Source organism: Homalodisca vitripennis, chromosome 1 (assembly GCF_021130785.1).
Source record: "Homalodisca vitripennis isolate AUS2020 chromosome 1, UT_GWSS_2.1, whole genome shotgun sequence".
Classification (NCBI taxonomy): domain Eukaryota; kingdom Metazoa; phylum Arthropoda; class Insecta; order Hemiptera; family Cicadellidae; genus Homalodisca; species Homalodisca vitripennis.
In genome coordinates this window covers 46,867,853-46,891,160 of record NC_060207.1, presented here as the reverse complement: position 1 = coordinate 46,891,160, position 23,308 = coordinate 46,867,853, and the positions used below count along the sequence as shown (strand labels likewise).

Here is a 23,308-nt window from a genome sequence, read left to right as displayed (position 1 = left end):
TTGGAATTATAACTTAATAGTAAACAACTTATTTACCTATAACAATAGTTTAACCAATTTGATCATGCAGTTCTCGAATCATAGATAAAGGGTCTAGAAGAGATTCTCATTTTGTTTCATGTGATTACGAGGTGTCTGATGTTTAGCTCATTGAGATCTATTAGAACTATCTATTTATACTTTGTATTAAAAACATATGAGATAAAACCACATGTGGTTTGCGTGGAAAAATGTTTCAAAACCCATCTTAAATAGTTTCAATAAAGTATGTTGTAACTACGCTACCTGATTTTATTCGTTACAGGAAAGTTTTAACATCCAACTGATATCGGATTCCATTAAGAACTTAAAGGATATGTTGAAATTTTCTTAGGAACATCCTATCCATTGTAATATACGTTAGGAGAATTTTTTTATAAAAAAGATTATTAATTATAAATGTACAATACATTGAGTTTCCAATAAAATACAAATATAGACCTCCTTAATATTTCAATAATATTATCATTTAAATATTATTGGCCTAAAGTACTAACCATAATTTCTGATGTGCACTTTATTTTTTATGTTGTTAAAAATATCATGCAACAGATGATTAGAGGATACTATTTAAAACTATGAGTTGTCTCTTCTTAAAAACACAGATTATTTATTCATAATTTATTTATGATATGGTTATAAAACAATTCCGTTACATCTCCTTATCTCAGATTATTTATAATAATTAATGGTATGAATACTGTTTCTTTTTATATGTATCCTTGATCTGTCGTTACCGAAATGACGAATGTACTTTGTAAGACTCCCTGGTATTGTGATTGAAGTTTTATTCACGCTAGCGCTAGCAGCACATCTGTCAGTTCACCGTGTGGCCACCAGGTAGCAGAACCATACTGGAATATACCGCTCTTGATAGCTGCTGCAGCCTGCTGGTCATTTGTATAACTATAATAGGTGGCGGATAAAAGCTGCGCGAACGCAATGTACTAAATAATTTAAGCATATCGAATACTTATAGATAATGCAACTATATTGATTGATATTGACAATAATCTGCTGACACGATCACATGTTTTTTTAAGTAAAATAAGCATATTAAGAGCCATGAGATTATTTTTAGATATAGTTCTCTAAAATAAATTGTCTAATTGTTGTGACATATTTATAATATCTACTGATTTATTGGTGCATAAAATACGTTTATTTGCCTGTAACAAAATGTAACCAACCAAATTCGTATTTAAGATCTATTTCTATAGTAAAAAGAAAACAGGAATACGTGGTCGTATATTCCTATAAACAGTTACAGCGATGTCGAATGATTTTGAAAACGTTCTTCGTGACTGTAACAGTTACTACACTTTGTCTATAATATACCTTAATATACGTTGTTTATTCGTGGTTATCTTAACATAAACATACACAAGATCATTTACAACTAATTACTTCAATATTATTCAACTTTTCTGAACTATCATCTACAACATTGCCTATGTAATTTTTTCACCAATCTAATAAATAAGCGAGTTAATGTATGTAGAAACATCATTATTTCATACTCTTACTTGAAGTACTGGTGCACTTATGACACAGTATATCATCTACCATAAGGAGTTTAAATTTCGACCTTCGAATTTAAAATTGGAAATGCATCTAATTTGTTGTTTTATTTTAATTGGTAATTACGAAGTAAAAATACATTTTCTCTGTTATTTCTGAAATGCTAGACATTTTACACGTTTATAAATAATTTCACTCAAACTAACATGAAAATAAATAAGAGCATATGTCTAGTTGCCAGGAAAGTATCCACAGATAAAATGAATATGGTCGAATATTTTTAGTTTATATTGTTAATTTTTTCTATTGTCAAAATGTACAGTGACAAACGTAGTTACTAGTTAACAATGCACAAATACCGCGGACTTAAATTTCATTATTCTTCAACCTGTAGTTGAATTTCAAAATTCACGGAGGATTTATTTCCCAACCCTGCACTCCTCGGGACGAACAGTTATAATTTAATAGTTCCTAAAATATTTTGCTTTATATCTTTATTGAAATGTCATGCGTTTCAACAACACTATCGTCCGCTGGTTAACGGTTGCCCAAAGTAGTTGGACAGGTGGCCGCTAGAGTGCAGGCTCAGTATACTGGCGCTCTCACGTCAGCACGACAAGAATGTCAGTCATTTGCTCACGACTGGCACGGAACTCCGGTACCAGGAGCACAGAACTTGCTAGGGTCGCTCTCACGTGTACAAAATAAATCTTTACCTGATGCTTCAATTACGTACCCATTAGAGCTCCGTCAGATAAAATGGTTTATGACCCTACTTAGCTCCCTTGAACATCGTCAAAAAGCGCCCTTATTTTTCAGGAGTTTACATAATTAGAAGAGTGAACTATAATTATGGCTTTAGCTTTAGAAGGGCATGTGACATAAAATACTATAATGATTGATGGAAACCAATAGAGTAATTCTTATTTTCAAAGTCTTGCTTCCGTTATTATTAATTAGTTACTGACATAGGCATGATACTGATTTCTCCTTTCAGTAAGTTACGTCCAAAGTTTTCATTGAGTATTAGAATAAGTCTTCTCTTACAGTGACTCTTTTCAACACCAAAACTCACTTTAGACTAAAATTATTTGTAAAATATTATATAATTGCACAATGTGCGTCATGAGGGATTATAAATTTTGAGAATTACAAGTATACTATGTCTTGTTCTATTTATACAATTACAAATGTTCGAGGTAAACAGATAAATTCCTCCGAAGACTTTCAGCAATCGTATATATTTGTGGCATTGCCTGGAATGCAACTCTCTAAACTTACGGTAATTATTGAGAAGTCTTATTATAAATCACAAGCAACTTGTTTTGATAAGAATGATAAAAATGGTACACTAACCTTTAACTTACCTACCTACGTAGATAGTGATGTATGGCTTGCTAGAATCAAACTTTTATTAATTTATTTTATACACTTATAAATGTCCGTATTGTTTGCTAAAGCTTTTGTTCCAAGACTCTACCCACAATTTGCTCTTTCAAATCTTACACTGTGACAAATGTACGAGCTTTCACTAAGTACCCTCTAACACCATTGGAATCCTGCATCATAATTACTTTCCGCTGATATATTGACTTATAAAGTGAGCCAGCCCATACTGTCCATTAATAGGTGCTTCGAATTTAATTTTATGCACTACCAGACAACTATTTACAGGGGCTTTCGCTGCACGGTAACTCGATTACTTGCGGCAAACAAGCACTCACTGTAAACTAATGAAGGTTTCATAGAGATTAGGCCGCGATAACAGAAATAGTGTACCCGCATATTCTACTAATGTACTCTGTTAATAAATCACTTCAGTGCATCAATGAATTATGTAATTAGCATAGTACCGTGTTGATTAGTTTAGTTTAGGCTTATACTGAACCCGAGCCGAGTAGTCGTGTTAGATTTAATTGGAAGAGATCAAGTTAACTCGTTCAAAAGAATTAATGCGTACATGTTCGAAGGGATATAAGATGAAAAAGTTGTGTCATATGGTAATATTTTTCGTATTTGGGGAGGTAAATCTATTTCATGAGGTGTGGTAGCACTTATAATCGGACCAAAATATATTTAAATATATTCACTCCAGAATGCTAAGTATTGTAGATTTTCTTAACAATAATGTAAACACTATTACACTACATGGTCTCGTCCTGTTACAATCGTATATACAACCGACCCGAGTGAGGTACTGAAACAAAGCCAGTAGTAATATGCAAGCAAGGTTCAATAGTTAACTGCGTTTAATAATGCTTAGTATGACAGAGTATAATATTAAATTTATTATTGTTCAAATTTAATCGTCTCTCAAATTTTGGCAGAAATTCGAGCGTAATACTTATTTGTACAATGATAAGCTATTAAAATAATAATATAGTCACCAAAGTCCAGTGCTGGTAATAAAATGTTGATTTTGATTTTTTTTTCAACAAATTATAACCGTTCCAACAAATCTTCATCAAATCTTGTGTTATTCTAAAAACAAGCTTTTTATACATCACGAAAGCAGCAGTACAGTTCTATGCTATCCAAGAAGATAAGAAAAAATCTTAAAATGTACAAACACTGAATTCTCCATCTACTAAGATTTAATCTTCTTGGACAATAAGAAGATTCTTAAGTTGCTTCTTATATTTTATTGGATTGTGAATTTGTTTATACTATTTTTTACATTGAACATAACATACTGAATTTTAAAATTTTATTTTATTGTTATCCTTGTTTTATTTATTATACTAAAATGCGTCAAATTTACAGATTGTTATCATTGGCAAGATCTTTAACCGTAGAACGTTTTATATCGATCATCACAGAATTATTCTTATTCGATGACTTATTCCAGCAAATTATTTAGTCTTGAATACTATATAAATACTTTATTCGGGAATATATTTTACTTTTCAAATTATTTAAATTAATTGATAAGTAGTAGCATCTATTTAGTGTAGGTGTTGTAGTGAATCGTCATGTAATAAGTTTAATATGTATTTTGTAGTAATGTGTGCACTAAATATGCTGAAATCACTATCACGCATTTATTACATACTTTCCAATGTTGGATTATTTGATTTCACATTACTTATTTTAAAACTAATATTTGAAATAATACACTTCTAATGCTGCACACAACAAGTTGACCACTATACATTTTGTAATATGCCTGCCTACCACCTACCTAATTTACATACCAATAACTAATTAATTATGCTGGTGTGTAGTACGATAAAAGTGAGAACGCGCAGGCAGTGTATCAGGCGCTCATAAGTCCACTGCAGGCGACTTCAATATTCACTCTAGCGCTGCCGTTGCCGATGGCCCGCTCCCGACTGCCGCTAATTATTTAATCACGGCAGTCATGTGACTGATGCAGATTCCCGTCCAATTAGCTCAACACCTTTCCCTTTCTTTGCCTTCGATGACGAACAGGGGTACAGCAGCGATTAGACCGGTAATTTTAAAAAGTACGTTCTAGTCACATTCAGAATTTTTGTTCCATTCTATATGTTTAAATCAACTAATAATAACTATCACAGATCTACTCCGTGAAACGCTTTATTGATACTGAACTATATATATGTAGTATGTATACGAGGTGTTGCTACTAACACAAACTGGTGGTATTAAATTAAACGCTGATAAATAAATATAACTCATCTATTAGCACTATTTATTCAACTATTTATTGTAATGTTAAATCAAAATTAAGTATTTATCTATTGTATGAACCTGTCTATGACGCTCATCAAATATTACATTTAATTCAATTATAAGTTTAGCACTATTTTATTTTCTCTTCTGTATTACTCTTTTAAAATTTATACCATTGTGTGTATAGTAAGCGTGTAATACGATAATGTCATGCAGAATTACAATGCCTACTAACTACATAGTCTTTGCCCATAGACTGATTTTTATGAATATTTTATTTATTATTTAAGAACACATCATCATTCAGAAAAGTAAAATTTTTCGTGTCAACCACTACATCGCAATGCTGCGTGCATTTCACGTGTACTATGCAATACGCAAGGCGGGTGTGCAGTGTGCAATGTGCAGGTGCAATGCAGTGATGTGCACTTGATGACCTTGATGCAGCCTTGTGCCACCGATGTCCTCTCCCCCCTTGCCCAACTACATGTACTTGCCATTCTGAAACGCCAGACCTACGTACGTTGGATAACCGTACGCATTTTAGAATGCTTGTAATGCAAGTAAATTGTAAGAGTCGTATGGTACGTCCAATACAAAATGCTTAACATTCCACTACTGCGACATTGTTTCAGTTTCAAAATGAAACATGGAATTGTGTTTTAGTTGTAACACTGAATTTCTATAATGATTCTCCACATTAAAATATCTATAAAAATGATTATGTTTGTCTATTCAATAGTTGTTGTTTCGAGGTCGTGTCTTGAACAATGAAATAGGTTTAGTAAAACTAGAAAACATTAGTATTCTTCAGTAGTTTTTTTTCAGTTAAGAGGAATGCAAACAATTATTTTTTGTGTCGTACTGAAATGTGGTATATTTTCAGCCCATAAAAAAATTTGTTCATCTATGACGTTTTTGCTCAAATTGCAACTCCATGTGAGATATTTTAGTGGGGTTAACATTTGCAAAATATGTAGACTAATTCATAAAAATCTAGACTTTCCAGACGTTACTTTTCTTTGTGTAAAGTGTGACTCAATTACATTATAAAAGTGGAGAATAAAACCTGAACTAGGAACTAGAAAATTTAAATCCGACAACTAACGGACTCCAACGATCTTCGTTTTGCATCTTAAAGCGATATAGGATCTAATAAATAATCCTCCGCCTACAGATTCTCAACCGACGGACTAGACCGTTGCTGCACCCCTAGACTTCCTAGACAAGTCGGCGGGGAGAACTAGATTCGCATAGATAATAGTAACTCGTGCAGAATCTAACGGTCAATTTTTTTTCTCACAGACGTCAAGCCACCCCCCGCCCAAGTCAACTACGCTAAACTATTTAAAGTAGGAACCGTCTGATAGTTGGGGGCTGCTTGTCCGGTTCTGGCGGTGTGGGAGAAAAGATAGTTGCCTCACGTCCAACTATTTGCCCAACTACAACTAGTTTTTGGAGAGGGTGCGCAACTATTAATAGTCGGGCTGAGGGGTGAGAGGTGATTGTTGGGGGAGTACTCCTCCCCCTCCCTCTCCCTCACTCCCAGACAAGTGGCGAGACTGCCGACTAAACTGAAATATTACGCAAAGTGCTCTGCCGTTACTTGCTTCCGGATTGAATGTGTCGCACTCAACTGCCGCCCGCGCCGTCAGGTCTTTGAAGTTATCAGCCTACATTACGAGCCTGTGGGAGAATTCCAATTGTCCTCATTTTCGTTGTTTGCCACATTCCAACTCTTATGTCTATATTTACAAACATGTACAAATCATATATCTTTAGAAATACAGTTTAGCCCACAAAACAAGAACGACTGCTAATGTTAATCATAAATGAGACAAATCCTACCGAATTCTCCAACGCTAGAAATACACTGAAGCCCTGACTTTCCACAACAGAGAAAACTTACTTAATTTCCTGTATTGTTTGGTACATTTCCTCAGTCTGTTCTTTATCATGCCCTAATATAAAGAGTTCTTTACAGTACGTAATACAGTTACGTTTTAACATCACAATATATCGTAAAACTTAATCTAGTCTCACTGAAGCTATGTTTTATATAACTATTAGTACATTTCATTTACTTTTATTCAGTTTGTAACATTATTCAATGTTCTTTATTTCAAGTTTTTTTTTACCATGGAAGGATGTGAAGTTAACAAACAGGATTTGAAACCTATAATCACTTTCTTTCATATCTTTCATCATAATAAAAAAAGGTAATTGGCTTTACCCGAACTAATATTACAGGTCTCATTGGGTCTGCACACAATTTCAAATCACTGACAACTCTCTCAACCACTGAAAGCTTGTGTGACACTATTCACTATTCTTTTGTAACTCTGGCCTAGGACGAGGCAAACAAAAACACGACATGTTTCAAATGACGTAATACTAAGAACAAAAAAGATAGGGAATGTCCACTGGTGATTAATATTTCCCTGGCATCGGATAGCTTACATTGTTGCTCAATAATGTTTCATACTAAATCATAATGATCAGCATAAAAAATAAAAAATCCTTGATACCATCACCGATATTAAATTTCTTCTGTATTACTTTTTATATGTTATAAAATTCATTTTAAATTATTAACAAATACTTCTGTTTAAATATCCTGCTCACCCTTGACTACGCTGCCATCTCGACCCCTCTCTTTCTACTCAACAGGTGGAATACGACTGAACAAAACGCAAAATAATAACTCCATAATTTAAAAGTAAAATAAAACATTTCACCTTTCTATTTGTCATTCAGATGTTCTCCGCTCTCCTGGAAATTTATTGCTGTCCTGTATAAAAACGTCTGCTCACTTGCCTATTAGAAAATCAAGGTTGCTGTCAAAATAACCATATTACGAGTAATAGTCATTATAATAACTCTTCCATAGAAATCTCCCTATTACAGTCACTTTCATAACATAATTTCAGAAAGTTGTTTTCGCTTCTTCGTTGTCACGACCAGAAATATACCGCTCCCGTACAAATCCGAAAATGATGAACAAGGGTTTTGGAACACGATAACGGCCGTAATTTGTAACTAACGCAGCCCAAGCTTGGTACAGAGATAGTAAGAGCTTGTGTCTTGGATTTAATGAAAGTTTGAAAATGGCAACGGTTCGCTTTTGTCGCAGATAATACATACACATAATATACCAAATAGTACAAAACGTAAACAGGAAAAGATTTGGGAGGGGTGTAAAGACGACTGATATGTTATCGTAGTGCACAGAAAGTAAGGCAAATACAGTCAACCACTCATTTCCCAATTTGTTCCTTAAAAAGTTCTTGGCCCGTTTTAATATATCGATCTTTCAGCAGTACTTGTCAGTCATAGTTAATTATATAAATAATAGTAATCGTTTGCTAAAAAAGTAATTAAAACTTTAGGGGGATTCCGGACCCTTGCACCCCCTCGTTGGCTACGTCCATGAAATAGTATACTATTTTCATAGTCTTAAAGCGATTTGCAACAGTGTTTACACAAACAGTAAAAAAAAAATATTTTATGTTTTTATGATAACAACTGTGCAAAGTTTCGAATAGAAAGCGACACGTCTATAACGATTGCAGGACTGTAAGTCCATATTGTACGAGTATTGTATTCACATTCAAGAGCCAAGCCTCGTAGTTTAGTGAAAATAATGTTCAATCCGGTGGAAGCATCACGAACGAAAAACATTCTATTAAAACAGATATTGGACCAACATTAAATATTTTATTGACACAAATAATGGAAATAAAATAATCACTGCATGAATAAAAATTATAACACGTATTGTATCACAAACATTAGATCCCCTGTTCGTGTTAAAGCGCCAAGATTTGTCTGACGATTTTAGGAACGGAAAACGGAAAAAGTTTACAGGCTCGGATATAAAGTAGCCTACTTAATCAAGCAAAATAAAAAAAATTTTATGCGTCATATACTCTTGATTCCCTGGGTTTTTATATTAATTAATTATGATTACTTTTTAAAACCAAATGCAAACAAAAATATAACTATCTGAGTTATGAAGCATCATACTGATGAATAATTTCATTGACACCTATTACAGCAATATTGCACCTATATGTTTTAAACGCAATAAGTTAATATTAATTATCCGTATTTGCTGTATGTTAAGAGTATCAAAATATTCTTAATGACGTATTAATTGCTAATGGATACTTATAGTAAAGTAGCAGTAACACTAACATTCAGTTTTGTTGTATCGTCAATATAATACTCATGTATACCAGGAGTCTTAGACGTCAACTGTAACGAATAGTTTATGATTTAAAAAAAAAAAAAAAAAAAAAAAAAACAATCATCAACGATTCAACAAAATTTCGATTCACTCGAATATTCAGTCCAATATATGTCACATTGTAACTGTAAAAAATTACTTAAGATTGTTAGTTATATGAGGCCTAGATATTTCGTCAACTCACACATAGTACGGCCTATAAATCCAAAATTAAATTAATCTTATCCATCATATGTATTCATTCCATAACACACGAGCCTGTTTATTAAGATCTAATTAAAGTTCTGTAAGACACTTTACATACATTGGCAAATTGATTATACCGACAACTGTATTCCTAATCTGAACAAAATGGAACAGTGGAATTATAAACCATATGTTACAAATATTTATACTAATGATGATATCATATTAGGAATTACTGTTTGAATTATGGCATTAGATATTTTAGTAACATATACGCTTGATATATGCCTACAGTAATGTACGGAAAGAAAGACAATTTTCTCTCGCAACTCGGTTTATATCTCGAAACACCCGTTCAAGTACTACAGTGTGAGTACAATCTCTTGCCAACCCTTCGTCTGAAGAAACCCGTTTGTCGGATAGTCCCAGGACGTGACATTGGACCCATTGTCTGTCCTTTAAAAACTAGAAAAGAAATTAATCCAACAGTTTTATGGCGGGGAGCTACAGTCCTTTAACTGTAGGAATATCAGTAGCTTCACTCAATTGTAACAAAACATTAAGTCTTTAATTTCGATAAATAAATATTTTGAGTATTTTCATAAAATATGTGGCAAAACGTTTTACTCAGAGGGAAAATTACGGCTGCAATTCTATAAAGGTTAGGCTAATATAAAAGAGGTTTCACTCGGATGTGTTGCTTTGCCAGTGAAAAACTATTAGGCCCATATAAATTATAAAAAATATCGTAGTGAAAGGCAAATCAAATCCATATTATTGTGCAGCTGTGCGTAGGCTATCGGCAAAACAGACAAATCCGGAAACCTTCAATCACATGCGTACTTTGTCAGTCAAATCTGGATACCATCCAACAACGTAACTTGCATAAGTCTAATATTTATCTCTAAGCAGAACAATCATATTATTATACTTATACGATATTGAATTTTGTCAGTATTTTCGGAGAGGTCAAAAAATGTTAATTACCCTTTCTAGTCACGTCCCTGATGGAGTAGACTGTGGTTCGAGACCTGCCAATACGTATGCTCCTGATCAAAATTTTATACCGATACTAAAATAATACAAATTGTTAAAAACCGTCGTTATTCTGTAATTACGGTATGTGAAAATGGAATTGTCGCTTTTCTTGCGACGCACGCGATGGACTCGGTGCCCTTCAGGCAGGTCCGACCCTGACAAAACCTAACAGTCTATGAAAAACTTATAGTGATCCAATTTATCGATCAAGACGCTGACAGAACGTGGAAGTAGACTCCCCGGGGAGGCTATAAAGCGAGCTGCTTCTAGAAGTTGATTGACAGCGACTGGACGGGACGACCCGGCCAAGTTGTGGCAAGGAGAGGTGAGGCGAAGCAAGGACGACCGGGAGCATTCCGAATTGTGGAGTCAGGCCGGACAAAGACGTGTTCCCCTCGTCAAGGTCCGTGATGCAACCGTGGAGAGTGATGCAGGTGTGGGGAGGTGCGGGGAGGTGCGTCATTGCGTCAACATCAACACCGCGGGCCCTGTGGACATACATGCCCTAGCCTGGGCCAAGTCTTGTGAAAGCGCTCTCCAGTCGAGACTTTTGTAAGTGATGCTGCAGTAAATGACCAGCTAATGAGCATGCGAGGCGACCAACTTCTGCATGTTCAAGTTGTAAAACAGAGTAGAACTTTATCAAGAGAATTATTTGTCGTTTAATAATACACACTCGAAGAACAGATTACCAATTTCAAAAGACTTTCCTGTCACGGCTTGTTTCTATTACAAACATCATGACAAAGCTTTTATAGATGAATTCATTTGTAAACAAACATTATCGACCCGCACTTGCCCTTGTTGAATACTTCAAATAAAAGGTGCAATAATAACTAACTTATTAATATCTTAAACTTTGAGAATAACAAGTAGAAGGGTTCAGCAAACAACTCCAAATTTGCTTTGTATTATTGTACTGTTTCAGGTTGTATATTTATATGTATATATGTATATATATATATATATATATATATATATATATATATATATATTCACGTACATTAAAAATATTAATTCGAACCACGACACAGAATCTCTAGGAATAATAATAATTTCAAGTTGGAACTTGCTGAAAGTTGAAATTTAACACTGCGATATTTTTATGTTTACTACCAACTATAATTGGTAGTTATATTGGTACATGAGACTTAGACATTTGGGCAAATACATTTTTAAACCCCCTCCCAAATAAAAAAATATAAACAAGAAAGAAAAATCATAAATTTACCAGAAGAGATTTTGTTGTTGATGATTTCTGATTATGTCGACTATAACTTTAATATACCATTGAAAAGTGTTTTTCATACACGTACGAAAGTAAGGGTTCTCGTAATATAGTTTTGAAAGTGAAGGTTGACTTTTATGTTCGTTTGATGATTCATAATATTTGATATAGGTGACTTGTTAGGATCATTTTATTTCCGACATGGACGTAAACGCTTCATGATGAAATCACCGTCTTAATATTTACATATTCCATTTCTTAAGTTATCACTTTAACTTTAAGGACTGATACATAATTGAAGATTATAGTACCATACATGCAGTTTATTTTTACTTATTTGGGAAATCGGTTACATCTTATCTTTACATTATCTCATAAAGTTTAACAATATTAATTCGTTTTAGTATTATATGACTCTCTCGTCATTTACTTGCAACATGTAGACAAGATACGCAGTGTGCTCAGCTGCGAGACAGAAGTCTCTCCAGAAAATATACTTACTATAGCACTGGTAGTAGTAACAAATAAATCGCAAGGAAATGTTTTGTTCTAAAAAGTGCGGATTTCAGTTTAAAATCGAGAGAAAGAAAAACACAATTAATTAAGATGAATAATAAAAGGGCGAAGGCGAAGTGGAGACATAATAAGGGCAGTTAGGTCGGGAGGTTCCTTGACGGCTTTAGCTGCTGAGAGTTATAATATTCTCGCGAAGGATGGACACTTTGGAACAACAAAGGATAAAGGACGGTGCTGCGGGGTGGGTAGTGCGGGGGGTGGGGGAGGGCTGGGCCGACCCTAAGCCCACAAAACTGTTCAGAGCTCTCCCAAAGGGATAAGAAACTCCTAGATCGATAGTGCTAGAGCCTTCCTCTTGGCTCCATATATCAACGGAGTAGAAAACTGCGGAACAAAACCCACCTGAAAAACCACTTCGTGTCGGTTCACCTACAACTTGAAGTTTGGCACTATGCTGTTTTAAAAAAACATAACTACTATCAAAATCTCCTTTGATTTTATGACTAATAACTTATTGTAAATATTTACATAATAATATGCATTTATAACATTGAAATGGTTTGTTACTATGCATTTATAAATTGTTATGATAAATTTATGTAACCAAGTTAATGTGTACACTAATATTGTGCTGTAATCTTCAAACACAAAAATGGTAAACGTTCAGTCAATAAGTAATTAAACTTAGATTACTTTTTTTATAAACTAATTCATGGTTTGAGTTCAACTGTCTACTTTTTTTTGTGAACTTTAAAAAAATTGCTTGGTTGAGAATAATAGGTGTAACGTGGCAGTATGTTATCCAAGGTATAAGTTTCCTCATAAACGATATTTAAAAATGAATGGTTTGAGTTCTTAGCTAAAACATTCTCATTATCGAACATGTTCATGATACTTCATTATTCATACAATTTGTACATAACTTCAATAAATATATAACAATAGTTGCGAATTTGTCTGCATACAATTAGTGTTTAAGGTCCATATATTAGAATCAAGATATAAATAATCAAAGTTGTAATTGTGGTCATTATGAAAAAAATTTAAACTTTGTAGCAACCTGTTAATTACATATAACTAAAAATAATTATTTATTTAAAACTATGTTTTATATTTGAGAATGACGTTTTCTTTAACACGCCTTGCACTATCCATTTTCTTTAAGAGCCTATCCCTTCCTTCTGTCATCTTTCCATGTACAGTATTACGTAATCGTGTCATTACATAATCAGGACTGTCATAAGTAGGCTTGCAATCAAAAATATTGTAAATTAGATAAAAGAAATCATGATTTCACTAAGTAATGTCCATCATTACATCAATATTTAATGTGAGTCATCAGTATATCTGTCGATTTTAAGGTATTAGCTGCAAGACAAGAACTTGCCCAAAATTACTGGTTCAGTTGCATCTAGGATCATTATGATTCACCAGCATCCTCGACGTGATCTAACATGTTCGATACTTTACAGACTAATGGGGAGACGAGTTACAAACGTGTGGCGGTGGTGGAGAGGTTCTTCGACATCATCTACAGCATCCATGTCGAGCTGGAAGGCAGAGGCGGGCGTCACGCGGGCCAGAAGAAGACTTACCGAGCGGTGAGTACCGGGTCTCGGGCACGAAGATACAATATTTAGTTGTGTTGGGCTTTTAAGGTATCAAACATTTGACTCACCTACTATAATAATCTTGTACTGACTGACTTAGGAACGAGGGGACAAAATTCGTGTAAGGCAACTTGTGACGCATTTTGTTAAAGTGATAACTTAAGCGTACGTGGTTCTCAGATTGTTAAATTCACGATATTCTTTATCTAAGAAACTAAATTAAGGTTCTCACTTGTTTCTAAAATGTTTTTAGCTTTTCATTTACAATCCATCTCACTGTAAAATCAGCTGTTACTGAAATTTTTATCTTTGAAACCGTTCTACTAACAGCCGTTTACCACTAATTACGCAATACGGACCAAATGTTTCCAAGAAAACAAGTGCAGTTGACAAATTAATCTTTAACTCTCACTGAATTAGAGTCGATGTTAATTTTCCTTACTAAGAGATTAATTAATTAGTATTAAGGTACAACATAAAAGATAAGATGATGAGAGATAATAGGTAATTTCAACCCATAAAATATTCATATCATCTGTAGTTGTCGTTTTTAGTAGTTAAAACGTTTGTTTACACGACTGAATTTCTTGTATTTGTTAAAATATTCAAATCGTATGTAGAAAATAGCAGCAAAAACGTTAATGTGGTGAATCACAAGTTTTAGAATGGACTTGTAATATAAGATTTACATACACCAATACAACTTGTCTACAGTACCATTAATGCTGTTTACAGATCACGGAAAGTTACGCCTTCTTGCCGCGAGAGGCTGTCACCAAGTTCCTGCTGGGTTGTGTGGAGTGTCAGCGGCGGTCTGACGTCGACCTGTCCACAAGCGACAAGAGCAAGACCCCCTCGACACCGACAATGACACCCAAACACACCAACGACACCAACACCACACTCGGCAACACCAACGATAGTCACCTCTCCCCCGCGTGCGATCAGACAGTACCCTCCAGCAGCAGCTCGGCCAACCCGTGCTCAGAGGCGTCGCCCCCCAGGCCGCGCAACCCCGACACTCTCCACTCTAGCACCCACGAGTTCTCTTGCGACTCTAGGTCCAGTTACACCCAAGATCTCGCTAACAAATTCGAGCCGGAGAGCCCTCTGATGACTAATTTTAGGCATTCGAGTGACGAGTCCAGAACTAACTCCTCGGGTCACGACACTCTCGAAGTGATAAAACCGGATAACGCGATCGATTCTTTTACCGAAACCCCGAAATCCGTCCCTGTTCCCGTCAATCTGAGCATGATTAGGCGTAGAATACCGCTGAACCTGCCGAGTTTAGAGTCAAAATATTCGGATAAAAGTTGTTCCGTGATTAAAAAGTCGGGTTACGCAGGGTTCAGCCCCGATATGACTAACTTGGAACACAATTTACGCCTCAGTACTTCCACACCCGACTCTAACCGCGGTCAGTCCCTCAGCGGCAGTGACACGACCATCAGTAAGTCCTCCGACTGTAGCTCCGGGGTCGAGCTTTCCCCTATAGAACCCGAGCATTTCCAAAAACCGTACCCTAAGAAATTGTACACTATACACCCGACCACGTTCGAGACAATTAGGATACCCTTGAAACACACTGAGATCAGTATTTACTATGACAAGAACAAACCTTACATTAAGCCCAAAAAGAGGGTCGATGCAGACTCGCCGCTGGATGCTCCTATCCTCTCCACCTACCTCCGCTACATGCGTAACCTAGGCTACCCGGACGAGGAATCCCTAAAGTTGGATCCTGAAGCGGTAAGTCCTAGTCCAAGTATTATTTTATATGGTCCTGTAACTCCCTGTTTACTCTACATGACATAGATCAACGTAGATCACAAGAGAGACAATTACAAAGGATCTTCATCTCACAAACTCGTGAGAATCCAACTTTCTAGATGTCCACCAGCAATTGAAGAACTCTCTACTGTGTAATAGTTTCTCTAACTTAAAAACAATTAAATATATACTTGGTCGTTTACATAATATATACAATCGCTTTAACCAAGTTTCAAGTCTAGCGCATACAGTAAAACGACTCGGTTGAAAGTATTTTGTTGGGTTTTAATACAATACTATTACTGTTTTAGGCATATATGCGTACATAGAAATACGATAAAACATCTATTTCATCTTGTATCTGTTCTTTTTTTAATATCTTGACAGCAGTTATTTAACTGTAGAGGAATCGGTTCTATAAACAAACGTAAAAACTCGCTTTATATACTTAACTATTCTATACGTTAACCAACATAAATTTCCACATTGTGAAATAATTCATATTTTTAGATTTTTTTAACATGAGAACGGTTTTGAAGATTTGTTTGAAAATCTATAGTCACACAGCTATTATATGAAACTTTATTAGTCAACACCATGTTCAACTAAAAATGTAATCAAATAAATAATTATTTGATTAAATTTGTTTATTAAATTATTTGTTATTTAATGTATAAACATTAACTAACAAAGTAACATCCTGTTTCATAATTTATAGAAAGACAAATTCAGTAACCGTTATTTAAGTAATTTTCAACACTTATTAATATTATACCTATAAAGAGATATCTTCACTGTTGAGAAAATCATATGTTTTTACTTTTAAAGTACATTTAAAGTAAGAACATCAGACTCCAGACGCTGCACCAAGAGAAAGGTGTTTTGTTAACATACACATTATATCAAATGTGATGTGAATGTGCTCCCACACAAATCACGCTTAGTTGTTTTTGATAACGCTACATCTAACATACTTGGATCTACAAATAAGCCAGTTCCAATATCAACCGTATAACTTTATAAACTTTCGCATACTTAATAAATTATAAACTTAGGGTGCATAAATATGATTCAGTTTCATAACTACATACTGTTTTGTTATTATATAACGTTACTTGCAGTAGAAATTTAACTTAAGACCTCATTTTAAATCCTTACAAAGGGGACATTTCCACATGTAAAAGTGATAAAGCAAGAACGCTGACAGAACTTGTGACGTGGGAAGGTACATAAGAAGGGGGTGGGGGGGGCGCGGTACACCGTGCGATAAAAGCTTATTAGCCTCGGAATCAAATAGAGTTCCCCCAATAATCCAAGTGTCTGTGAAAGGGTGGCCTGATCGCTGTCACAGTGGCATGTAAATGGCGTCTTTGGTGCGCTGAACGCTGAGCGGCTTACACCACCCCGTCGTTAGCTGGCACAAAATATGCTCGGAAAGTCGGGCGAAATCATCCACCCTGTCGTAATTAGGGTTGATTCATGCTTTTCGCATTCATAAACACGCGTTTGACAAACATCCGTTCTTTGTAACCTCGCTGTCTACTAACCGCTCGTTCGCCGATATTTTCGCTTCGATCTTTAAAATAATACAGTCATATTAAAACCACAGGTTATATCTTAATTTTACTTCGTAACTAATATAAAATTAAGAACATATTGATTATTGAACCAAATCATTTGGTAAGCAGTGCTTGTGATGTACATTCCTATTTTCGGGTCCTTGATTATAGATTCTGATTATAGATTATAGATTCTGAAGGAGCTATAATCAAGGTGTTACTATTCTGAAAATTGGAGGATCCCATTGATCTACAAATGGCAGGTCTTTACTGGCGTAATTATTCATTAAGACGTTGCTATCATCAAATTAACAAACTTTCATTATTCATAGATCAGTAAAACATGCGAAATTGACAATCGTGCTTCAGTTTATTACACTGTTGAAAAATGTGCATTGTCCATTGGGTATTAGGAAAATCTCGTACAATTTGAAAAATAAATTTTGACTATAATCCGGGAGAATGTAACGTTGGTACTTTGGGAAACATGCTGTAGCATAGACTTACTTTCTAGGGTGCAGTCGAGTTGGTTAGCTCCGGTGTATGTAATGTAATGCTAACTAGTAAGCCATGTAGCCGATAGAGTTCATTATTTAATTTGTTACAAGCTAGATAAAATTGCAATACTACTTTATATATGACTAAGAAGTTGTTCTCTACAATTTGTACAATAGTCCTAGTTTGTATTGTATATAGACCATCAACAGCTCTTTAATGTCATCTATGATTCTAAAACATATATTTTGTCCAGCATTTTTATGTACCTTTCCGAGGCTTAAATTATCCCCGGTTTGTATTGAATCCCTGATTACTAAGCCACCTTTAATGGAAACAGTTAGCTAATACTGTTTACAATTGCAAGTTACGGTACAATACTGATCAAGCTGTGTATACATTTTCTAAAATCCTCATTTTAATATATCTTTAACCTAGAACTTTCAATTTTCTTATCTTGGCAAACGGAACTCAACCGTAGTTACGAAATAGGAAGAAATAAAAAAGGTGTTCACTGTAAAACTATGGAAGTAAACAAATATCTATACTTATCTATATTTGCCACTATCGCCATTTTAAAATTCCTTTTATGCGTTTATAATCCAGCGTGGTAAACTTTTACATTCATTCAAATATTAAATAAGCCTAAGTTTAATTTAGTATTGTAACCACGCTCGTACACAATTTTAATTCAATTGATTCAGTAGTTTTTGCGTGATTTTATTAAAAAACTCCATGTACATATTTTTTATAATTAAGGATACTTCTATTCATGTTTCCATACTTTAACAAGTTAGTAAGCTTACTTTTGGACCTGATGGTTATAAATTTACACTTTATTGAAGGCAAAGAATATTTTCCTTTATAATAAATAAATATTTTACTTATTTGCATTATGCCTTTATTGATGGCATTTAGGAAAAGGGTACTTGTAATAAGGAACCTCTTTTATAATTTGTTAGTGTCAATAATTATACGGATAAAGTTATAGTCATTTTGCATTTTGATCATTGCAGAAGCAGCCTATACACTACTATACCATTCCGCGGATAATTACGTACTATTACAGCTACTGTTATACGAGCTTTCTGACTCGTGCTTTCAGTGTTATTGCTACATATATGTACATTTAACAACATTTGACAAAAAACTTACAGTGAGAGTATTAATTTCATTAAGAAGGCTTAAGTGTGACGACTGCTTTTAGCTGTGCAATTACCGGTAGATCAGTAGTAGAGTATTTGCTATAGATAACATTTAGAGATTGTATTAATCTCCGATCCGAAACCTATCTGAATTTTTACTACTTATGGGATGTGATTTTACATTAGTTTCTCGACGTACGTCACTAACGCAAATAAGATATTCAAAACGAATATTGAAAAGCTATGGAAATCCAGAAAATCAACTAGGAATATTGTTGGGTTGTGGAATTCATCGTTATAACGACCCCCGTAATTATGAACACTGACGATTCATTTTTCGTAAAGGAAGGAGGGCCGACAGCTAGACGGGACCCAGACTCAGACAGATGACGTAATGAGGGGCGCGGAGCGAGCAGGTAGCAGAGGATAATGATTACAAGAACAAAACGTGCGAGGGCGTCGGACGGGGGAGGAGGGGGTCACACTCGAGGAGAGCAGGGTTCACAAAGGGTGTGGTCCCCGGGGTGGGGGCGGGGGTGCGGGCCCTTTCCCTTTCAGGCGGATTGTAAGGGTGCTGGCAGGGCTAGGGCTGGGGCTGGGGTGCCTCACTCCTGGGGCTTCTAGATGAGTTGGAAGACCCACAAAATCTCCTCAAGTTTCGCCCCCGCTCGTGCCGACTGCGCCCCTCACGCGCCACTGTGGTCGGATTTGTTTAGCGGTGGACGGTGTTCTGCGAGACACTCGTCAGCTGTCGGTGTGAGCCGGTCCTTGGGCGACTAACAATCGTTAGTATTCATGTCGCTGGGCTACTCATAAAACATTTTACTTCGTTCTTTCATTTGAAAGCTTTTTGTAAATCCAATACTTGTAGAACTCTAATACGGTTTCACAGTTTACAAGGAGGATGCGTTTAATAACATAAACTATAAGCACTCCTCGACTTCCGTGATTCCTACCTATAAACAAGTTTGTTAAAAATAGCTAAACATAGCTCTTCGTTAAAACAATAAGAAGTTAATTAGCACTTTGGGCACCACAGATCTAAAACTGGCAAGACATTCAATTTCCTCTTGCACAACGTTGTGCCCTTCACGGTGGACGTTTAATATTGTTCTGTATGAGTAAAAGCAGGCTTTTTTGTTTCTAAAGCACATATGCATTTTTTAAGTCATAATTTTCATTTTCATGAGCACACATATTTGCAAACTTTATATCTACATTGCATCAATAATTTGTGTTTAAAGTTTTACAGATATACTATACACTATTTTGCATAAAAATACCAATTTAATAAAAGATAAAATCTAACTGCTATATTTCTTTCTATAAATAATGTTAACTGAGTCCAAACAACTGCCTACAAAATCAACCAAATTTACCTTTAACGCTCCTTAGTAGGGCACAGCCTCAAGTGACTATAATCTAAGGGTCTGTTTTTATTTATCGTCCTATTTGAGAATTAAATTGTACTGAGTATGTGAGTATGTATTCACGACTTTAACATGCTGCATATTCCTCAACTTAAACAAAATGTCAATGTATACATCAAGTTAAAATTCCCGTAAATAACACATGTATGTATTTAATAAATAAATAATAATCACAATTTTTAAATGAACCTCAAGTAGAACTAAAACAATTTCAATAAGCGACCAGACCTTATAGATTTTCAGCGTGCGTGTTTGCGTGAAGGAGGGGTGTCCTAATCTGCCAACCGACCTCCCTGCGAGGAAAAAATGTTCTGTAATACAAATTGCTGAGGCTGACGTAGGAACCTTAAACTAGACTTGTAGTACGAAAATGATTCCTTCACTTAGAACATGCCTATTGTCCTGTATTACTGAAACATTAATAAAGCCATGTGCTTAAGTGTATATTTAAATTTTTAAGTACCAGTGATTAGATGATGAACAAGTAAATACATATTTTTATAATCATTCAGGCTGTTCCAGACTCACTGGACGCAGATATGATGCTCTAGAGTGAGTAGTCAGTATAGTCGACCGAAATGAGTAGAAGGTTAATAAACCTTTTTACGAAATTGAAAACTTAAAACAGGTCATACACTACACAGCAAAAGGAAATGTATGTTATGGGGCCCAATGACATATTTGTTTGGGGCAGTCACTTGAGGCTGTGCCCTGGTAACGACTGTTAAAGGTAAAATTTGTTGATTTTGTAGGCCTTTGTTTTGACTCAGTGAACATTATTTATAGAGAGAAATATAGTACATAGATTTCCTTTACTTTATACATTGGTACTCTAGTAGCATATTTTACAGAAAAGTATAATAAAAAGAATTTACAAAACATGTGAATAATTGTAAAATATGTTTTGTATCAAGTAAGACGATAGATAGGCCTAAAAACCATTAGATTAAATACTGAATGTTTGTATATCGAACCGAACATTTTTTGTCGTTAGTACGGCAGGTAACGGATCGGTTGCGGCCTATTGTGAAAAGTCTGATGGCATGCGTGCATGAACGAGGGTGGACGTAATCTCCCTATCGTCTTCCCTGGGTAGAGTAAGGAAAGGCAAGAGCAATCATTAATGTACGCTGTAGAATTCTAGCAATAAAATACCTTTTTTTTACGATTTAACAAATTGTAATAACCTTGTCTTTCAGTACCTTTGTTGTACTATAATTCCGCTGGAGATGAATAAGCAAGTGACTTGTCATGGTTTATTTCACTAAATATATTTTTTAGTGTATTTTGTGGAAAACTACTCATTAGAAAGGAGGAGTATGAACGGCAACACCCGACATTGGTAGTTAATAGTTTAAATATATTAGTTCCGGACACCTCGAAAATGCTGACGTTCTACACAGTTTTAGGTAGTGAGATCAAATATAATTTGTATTAAAATGATATTTTCCGGAAATATTCACTAAAGTGCGCATGCGTATATTTAAAATTCAAAAATTTCCACTTCACATTACGTAAGAAGTGTCCCGTAGTATAATTGACCAGCTTATTAAGACACAAATTGTACCATTGAATTTGAAGTGCTGAAAGGGAACAAATTAAAAAGTTGTATACACAGTTGTACATTGTGAATGTCGGAACAACAAACTTCGGCGCGAAACAAACACTTGAGCCAAGGTTAGTCATTATATCGGAATGCACAGTGCACTGTTGTGTTCGGTCATTCAGTTAAAAAATTCTTTTGCTTCCCTTCTTCAATAGGATAATTAGTTTGTGTTTAAAACATTTTTTATAATAAGCAAAACAAGTTTCGTTTGTAATTGCTGAGTTTTAAACACAATTCTCCATTGTTCGTACTTAGGTATAAACCAGAAAATGTCACTTGAACAATTGAAATCGTGTGTACCTACAGAATCCACAAATCAACGCTCTAGAATATTTAATTTCTTAAAAGTATAAAGTAATGAATTTCGTTGTCAAGTTGACAAAATTAGATATCGTGAAATAATGTAAAGGAAACAATATTATGACGATATTGTGCCTGTATGAACCATTCCCCGTACTCTTCTAGATCGCCATCCGGTATGGTAGAGTCTATCCCGACATCATTTCATTAATTCATTTAATTTATAGGTTCTGTCGAATATAGAGTTCATTATTTTAATATATTCTATTATAATGAAATATGCCATGGTTCAGTGATACAAAAAATCAGTAACACTACGTTTCGAGATCTGCAATCTTATCTCTTCTTCGGGTAAATAACTAACCTAACACATAATTACATACTAAGTTAAGATAAACAAAATAAATCATACCAGAGCGTTGTGACACGCGTAAGTTAATTATCACAACCACCATTTTCTGTGTCAACTTCACTAACTCTAAAAACGCTGAAGAAGAGATCAGATTTCAGATATTGAAATGTAATTTTACTGATTTTTGTATCACTGAACAATGGTAAATGTCCGGAAAAATCCTGTTTCCTTCACACTCCTTCCATCGTCAAAAACAAATTTCAAACAAAGAATAATGAAATAATTATAAATCCGTATCTATATAATTAATAGAAAAACATTAATATAAATTTATAAATAAGTTTAAGTAAAACGTAACTACGAATTTGTTTAAATGTTGTGTAATTATTTAGTTTAAAAGAGTTTAAACTTTACTGTTGCACAATACGCTTTTTTAACTCCCGTACTATTACGAATTTGTTTAAATGTTGTGTAATTGTTTAGTTTAAGAGAGTTTAAACTTTACCGTTGCACAATACGCTTTTTTAACTCCCGTACTACTACGAGTGTCTGAGTAGGGGTAGATTGAATATTATGCTTTATAACTGTTTTAAACTTAAGACTATAC

General features: G+C 34.7%; 1 protein-coding gene across 1 annotated transcript in view; it reads left to right on the top strand.

The window, feature by feature from the left end:
- Positions 1–14,786: 14,786 nt before the first annotated feature.
- Positions 14,787–23,308, top strand: part of LOC124360709 — a 98,650-nt gene continuing 90,128 nt past the window's right edge. Inside the window, exon 1 of the mRNA XM_046814543.1 lies at positions 14,787–15,793. Coding sequence (XP_046670499.1) covers positions 14,909–15,793 — 885 coding nt within the window. The 5' untranslated portion in view covers positions 14,787–14,908. The remainder of the gene's footprint in view (positions 15,794–23,308) is intronic.